At 34.2% G+C, this 7,541-nt stretch overlaps 1 protein-coding gene across 1 annotated transcript in view; it reads right to left on the bottom strand.

The window, feature by feature from the left end:
* The window catches only part of LOC129234288 (uncharacterized), a 10,231-nt gene extending 6,628 nt beyond the window's left edge, over positions 1 to 3,603 (bottom strand). The window contains exon 1 of the mRNA XM_054868283.1: positions 3,588 to 3,603. Coding sequence (XP_054724258.1) covers positions 3,588 to 3,603 — 16 coding nt within the window. The remainder of the gene's footprint in view (positions 1 to 3,587) is intronic.
* Between the last annotated feature and the right edge of the window lie 3,938 nt (positions 3,604 to 7,541).

The raw sequence follows: 7,541 nt of genomic DNA, 5'->3' as shown, positions 1-7,541 counted from the left end.
TTATTATCGTCTGCAATGTATAAAATTCTTCATATTATTTTATTTATCTACCGTCTGCAGTTTCTTTCTTTCTTTTTTTTAAGCAATCACATTGCTTACTGTTCTTATTTGACTGTCCTTGACTTTACGCTGGTTTTATTCCCCCCCCCCCCCCGCCTCCCTGTGAAACACTACCGTCGACCGGCCTCTCCCGATGCTGTTCCTCTAGCGAAAACAGTCTCAATGTTGCGTCTATATCCTACACACACACGCATACATACACCCTTACCCACACGCAGACACCTACCCCCCCACACACACCTACACACATACACAAACACCTACACACATCTACACACACATACACACTCACCTACACACATCTACACACACACCTACACACATACACACACACCTACACACATCTACACACACATACACACACACACCACCACACACATACACACACACCTACACACACATACACACACACCTACACACATCTACACACACATACACACACCTACACACACCTACACACACATACACACACCTACACACATCTACACACACATACACACACACCTACACACATACACACACACGTACACACACCTACACACACATACACACATACACACACACACCTACACACATACACACACACCTACACACACATACACACACACCTACACACACCTACACACACATACACACACCTACACCTACATACACATACACACACATATACACACCTACACACACATACACACACACCTAGACACACATACACACACACCTACACACACATACACACACATCTACACACACATACACACACCTACACACATCTACACACACATGCACACACCTACACACACACATACACACACACACTCATGCCTGCACACAGACACAAACACACTCATCTACAACCTCCCACAACACACACACACTCGTGATTGCGAAAAACATAATTTGAATTCCAGATGTTAAAAGTCAAATTATTATTATTATTATTTTAATGCAAATAGCAAAAGAAATGACATAGAACAGTTTAGTAATTGCAACGTAACATCAATGCGAAATGCTTGTATCGTTCCCGCTTTTAACACAGGGCAAAAAGGATCCCAATAAGTGAAATTCGGTACACCTGCTACTGATCAACTGATAGCGTTGAAAGGTGTACCGGCGGAGGATCACTTTTTGAGTGAAATGGGACAGGCATTTAGTATTAAGGGGGTGATGGCTATTGATGGAATTGAAATGTTGGTTTTTTCTTGCCCCATATTGGCAGAGAACATAATTTTTACTGTTTTCATAGTTACGCAATTAATAGTCTTTTTTAAAACTAGTATAGTACCCGAACGGCTTTGGTCGTAGTAGAAAATTAAAAGGTCATTTGGTTCGCCTGTATATTTACAGATAATGCATGAAGAATTTCTCGCCAATTTGCTATGTTCATTTGCCCAGCTATGGACGCATATGGTTGTTTGCTCGTTCACGTTATGGTAATTTGCTAGTCTACGTTATGGTAATTCGTTCGTCCACGTTATGATACTTTACTCGGTAAAATTTTCTTAAAATTGGAATAGAAAAAGAACAAAATCGAATTTTCGAAAAATTGCTTCGAGGTGCTCACCCCTACGCTACGAACTAGTGTTGTGCCAAGTTTCATGAAAATCGGCAGAACGGACTAAGCGCTATGCGCGTAACAGACATACAGACGTCCAGAGACACAGACATCCAGAGACACAGGCATTCAGCTTTATTATTAGTAAAGAGAAGTAAAAATTCGATTTATTTATTTACTGGTGGTACCCGCACGGCTTTGCCCGTAGTCGAGGAATAAAATGCCATTTGGTTCGCCTGTATATTTTCAAATAATGGATGATGAATTTCTCGCCAATTTTCTATGTTAATTTGCTCGCTCACGTTATGATAATTTGCTCGGTAAAATGTTCTTAAAATTGGAATAGAAAAAGAACAAAATCGCTCTTAGGTGCACACCCCCATAGTACAAATTAATTTTGTTCCAAATTTCATGAAAATCGGCTCACATCCAGAGCTCCAGACTTTCTGCTTTTTATTAGCAAAGATATGTAGAAATATGTTTATTTATTGAATTTCCTGAAGTGAGAACTGAAGAAATAACTATGCTATTTTTTCTGTCCCATTCAATATGAAATGTCCTGTATTTATTCATAACACTATACTTTTTTTAAAAAAAAGAAGATTCTGCTTAAAACAAATTGCTAAATACATTGAATCAAGGAGAAAGCCATCTGAACCCTACAAAAGTACACGAAATGCTTTTTCCTCATTCAAACAGGTTCAAAGGCTAAAACATGTACTTGATGTCGTTTTTAAAACTACATATATAGTCGCATAACCCATTCACGAAAATCACGTTGCTAGGCAGTATCGTAGAAAGCACATCATTTGAAAATAAAAGATTTGAATCTCTTTTGAGTCTAAAACTTCAAAGACTTTGAGCTTTTGCAAAAAAAAAAAAAAAAAAAGCGCTACAAAATCTGCAGTCTGAAACGTTTTTGTCTTAAAATCTCATAATAAAGCAAAAAAAGAAACGACAGCAGATGCTAAAAAACGCCATGTTTCTCAGCACAGATCTTTCGGGCATTGAGATTTTTTAAGGGAATCTAACCCAAAGAGTTCCACGACTTTCAAATTCTCTTTTATGTTATGTCTAGCTGAAAAATAAAATGCGCGGAAGTTTTATGGAATAAAAATAACGTTAGCGGAAATACTTTTTTAATAAATACTTTGAAAATGAATGTTGGATGGTATTATAATTAAAGTAAGAGTAATTTTAATATGCAACGGAATGTGTGCGCGCAAGGAACTAAATATTTAACTAAAGGTGTAAGTATAGGGAAAAACACAAATGTAATTTTCAATTGAGCTGTTCAAATTATCCTTAATAAATGACAATTGATTTTATATTGCAAAAAAATACAAAATTCTATTCGAGCTGGTAGAAAACGAAAGTCCGTTTGAAATTTCGTGTGTGGGGTCTGTACAGGGTCTAGTTGTGCTCCTCTGCTTTAAGTTTCAATCCAAAACTCCAAAGTTGCTTTTTAGTTTTTTTGCTGCTAACTAATACCAATTTATAGCACAATATACCAGTTTTCAATAACAATTTAAATGCAGATTAAAAATAATGTGAAAAATGGCTATCAGTTAGCTAGTACCGAGCTCTTTTTCATCTTTAGTCGCAATTTTTGCTATATACTATTCTGAAGTTAGTAAACGTTTTGCAAAACAAATGAGGTGCCAAACCCGGTGTAAGCAATTAAGCAAAACTGGGGATATTTAGAGACATTCCAAAAGAACCAAAGTTAAAAAAACGGATAGTTGAAAAATAAATCCCTAAAACTTTATTTTTATATCTGTTTTAACAAACTAAGAGTACATATACTTGAAAATCTCTTCACTAACCCTCAGGCCACTATCATGCTTAATGCTTGCTTCCTTTACACGTTTCGTAAAAAAAAAACGGATAGTTGAAAAATAAATCCCTAAAACTTTATTTTTGTATCTGTTTTGACAAACTAAGAGTACATATATTTGAAAATCTCTTCACTAACCCTCAGGCACTATCATGCTTAATGCTTGCTTCCTTTACACGTTTCGTATCACTTTTAACCAAAAATATCAACACATTTTCAAACCTTCATTTTCCCTAATTTCTCGAGAAACAAGATACCTATTTTACCATAAGTTGTGTCACAAAAAAAGTATGCTGCCATTTTCCCTTAAATATCAAATCACCCAAGCAATAAGACTAGCAGCAACAAATTGAGGAATACAAAATCGTTTATTGATTATTTGTCATCCAAATAGCAGGAATAATAGGTAAAAATAAGAAAAAATATAATTATATACCATTATCTTATATATTTTTGTGAAAGTACCACTTATATTCATGAAAATATAAGCGTTTTTTTAAATGTGGATATTATTTCAAGATTTCTGCTCATTGCATGCAGAGTTTACCGACAAAACTTACTAAACTTTTAGAAAATGTGACAGCATTCAAAGGAAATAAAATAATTAAATTTCAAATAAAAATTTCGGAAATTTTATGAAACATGATTAATAACGCTTACGAAATCGATTTTTCACTTCACGTGCAACCTTCATAAATTAAAACCTAAGTAGATTGTGGCAACTCGTAAAAAATGATTCGGTGAAATCATAAAAATTTAGATAGATATATGTGATCTAATGAGTTGTATAACTATTCTCGGAAGAGAGAGGATTTCTAAGGGTTTGTTTACAAATACAGTAGACACTCGTTTTACGCGGGTTTATTTTACGCGGTTTCGATTATACGCGGTTTAAAGATTTGGCACCTTTATTTTATTTTACGCGGATGAGTTTCGGTTTTACGTGGATGCGGCAATGCAAACAGGCAAAATTTTCCCCTCTTTCAAAATCCAAACTCCTTAAGATTGCAGATTACGCGTAATCAACTGCATTTTGGCGTGCTAATAATTGAGCTTGGGCCCCTGGAGACATTTTATGCAATTGGTTCGAGAGCTCTTTCCAGAAGTAAAGTTATTAAACTCACACAGTTCAGAACTCACTAGTAGAATAGATTTTAGGAGTGACAAAGGAGGCCAAAAACAACGAGGATACCGACGTCGGTGACGCACAACCAAAAATGTTCACATTGAAAATTTTTAAAACCATTGAAAAAGCCATTCCTATAGAATTGATATGATCTTTCTGATTTGTTAGTGAAGGAAAATTCTATCATGGAAATGACGCAAATGATCATGGATGCGTTAATGCTCTGCAAAGAGCATTTTGGCGGTCATTCTTAATGACTGCCAAAAGACTATCATAGCCAGCTGCTCTTTATAAACAAATCATGAAATAAATTTATGTTTTCTTTATGCATGTTGTGCATAAAAGTCGATATAAGTACTCATTAAACATATTATACAATTAGTCATCACTAGAATGAAGTATTTTGTTACCAAACCCCTATTTTAACACTATTATTAGGTCTCAATTTACGCGGCATTTCCGTGGAACGTAACCGCCGCGTAAAACGATTGTCTACTGTAATCTGTTTTCATAATGAACCATAACCTAGAAACTCTGAACAGTTGGCTGGAGGTGTTGCCAATTTACAAACAATCCCCTGCGATTCGTCGCATGTTCCAGAATTCGGCTCATTAAATCCTTAATATTTTTAAAAGTTTTTATAATATTTAAGTTGAATGTTTTTATGAGATGCGGCATCTACTTTGACTTTAAATAATTAAACCGTTACCTTTCGCTCAAGAGCAGTGAAAGATCAATTCCTTCGAGCGTTCATATTAAAAATTAATTCTTGAAAGTGTTCCAATGCATTTGGTTACGTGGTGCATATATTCAGTATTTTTGAGCGCAATTTCATATTTATGGCACAAACAAATGTTTCTCATTTCTTTAAGATTTCATTCTATGTACCAACCATTTTTTACAGGGTTAGATAAATGTAAAAAAAATAATGCATATGAAAGTCCTTCCAGACTTGAGCGAGCATGTATAGAGAAATATCGGAACCGCGATCGAAGCAGTCTGAGAAAGTGTTGTAACGCATCGCTTACAACAATGTTTTTTTTTTTAAATTTTTTTTTTAATTATTAAAAACATTGATTATTTAACAAGTGTACAAAGAAGCATTGTGGATTCTCACAATTTTTTTGTAAATTCCCATTTAACGAATTTGAAAATGTATTGCAAGCATCATGTGTTTTAGAATAAATTTCAATTCATTTTTGCGCTGATTTATCTGAAAATAGATAATTTTCTTGTCGGTTTTCGATTGTGAATAAATTTCCAAAATATAAGTAATTGTAAGATATTTCAAGGGATTTTTTTTCTGAAAAAATATAAAAGGAAATAAACATAGTAGTATTTTTTATTTTTAAACAAGTAATTGCACAACATTGCTGATTGTTGCAGACACGTGTTTCGGCATTGAACGTGAAACATTAAACAAAAGACGTGAACTTTTAAATGAAAGGACATCCGAAAATCTTTTGTATAATATATTTTCATACCACATATTTTCATATCATGGCATCCATAAAAATACTGAAGTGAAAAAGGTGTTCCGTGTAAAACCGAAACACATGTTTTCAGTAGTCTGCAATTTTGTGCAATTAAACGTCATTATATCTTATTTTACTTTTCATGTACAAAGTTATTTACTCAATTCTTACAGTTTTTTTTGCGTGCTTTCGTTTTTTCCTCGCGTTTTTCTTTCCCATTTTAAAAGAAAATAGAATTTTTTTCAAAGAAAACAGAAGCATTTAATTTGTAACCACTTGAATAAGCACTTAATAAACGCATTATTTGTGTGCAAAAAAAAAAGAGAGATTAATGTGAAAAAAACAATACATTCCTTTTGCTACATGAACGGTCTGAATGAGGTGCTAATTCTTATATTCTACGTAGAGATTTATTCGACAATTGTGAAAAGCTAACATTACAGGAACATAGTGATTTACGATGGGATATTACGTGACGTAAAACGTGTCAGCAAATATATAGGATATCCGATTTTGCTGTAAATTTATGTCGAAAAAAGTGCTCCTCGATAAGCCTGTAAAAACACACACCAATATATATTTTTTTTATTCATTTATTTATTCCTGTAGAGTATAGACTCTACTTTATTCTGATGAAATTTGAGAACAGGGAACTCTGAAAGTAAGTTGCAAACAATTTGTAAAACTTTAACTTAAAACGAGCTGATGTGTGCATCACATGACTTCCTTTTACTTCAATTTAATTTTCTCATTATTGGCAGTTTTAATGTGATTCAATAGTTTACTCTCGAAATATCAACAACAGTGGCCAAATTGAAACCGAATTTAAAAAAAAAAAAATCGCCAAATTTGTCGCCAAGTAGGCCACAAAACTTGGCGACCAAAAGCCTGGCGATATATCGCCAAGTGTCGGCCAAATTATAACACCACTTGAGTTTACATCGAAATTAACAATGATTTCCCCCAAAAATTGGCAAAAGATCCCCTTTGGAGCATCCGAATGCAAAAAAAAAAAGGACACAACTAGACCCCACTAGGAGTTTACGTACCAAATTTCAACTTTCTAGGACGTTCCATTCTTGAGTTATGCGACATACATACACACATACGCACATACATACGTACATACAGACGTCTAATTCAGGGATCGTCAAAATGTATATTTCGGGTGTCTATACGTTCCTAGGTATATATCCACGTAGTGGTCGGGTAGAAAAAAAAAAACTCAACATTCATTCGGGGGTGAGCAAAATGGAAATTTAGGCTCAATTTTTGAGTGAAAATTTTTTCGCGAACTGAATACTTCCTTTTTTTTTGTAAAAGGAAGTAATTATAATCAAATGAAGAGATAACATCGATGTTATGATAGACAAATTTACAAAGGAATTTTCATATACCTGTTTCCGGATTTCAAAGAATCTTTTGATTGTCGGTTACGTAGTTGGAATGTAATAATTTGATTTTAGTCACGATGTCCGACGGAATAATGTG

The sequence above is a fragment of the Uloborus diversus genome, chromosome 1, assembly GCF_026930045.1.
Source record: "Uloborus diversus isolate 005 chromosome 1, Udiv.v.3.1, whole genome shotgun sequence".
NCBI classification, from domain to species: Eukaryota; Metazoa; Arthropoda; class Arachnida; order Araneae; family Uloboridae; genus Uloborus; species Uloborus diversus.
This window is presented reverse-complemented; position numbering and strand designations above follow the sequence as displayed.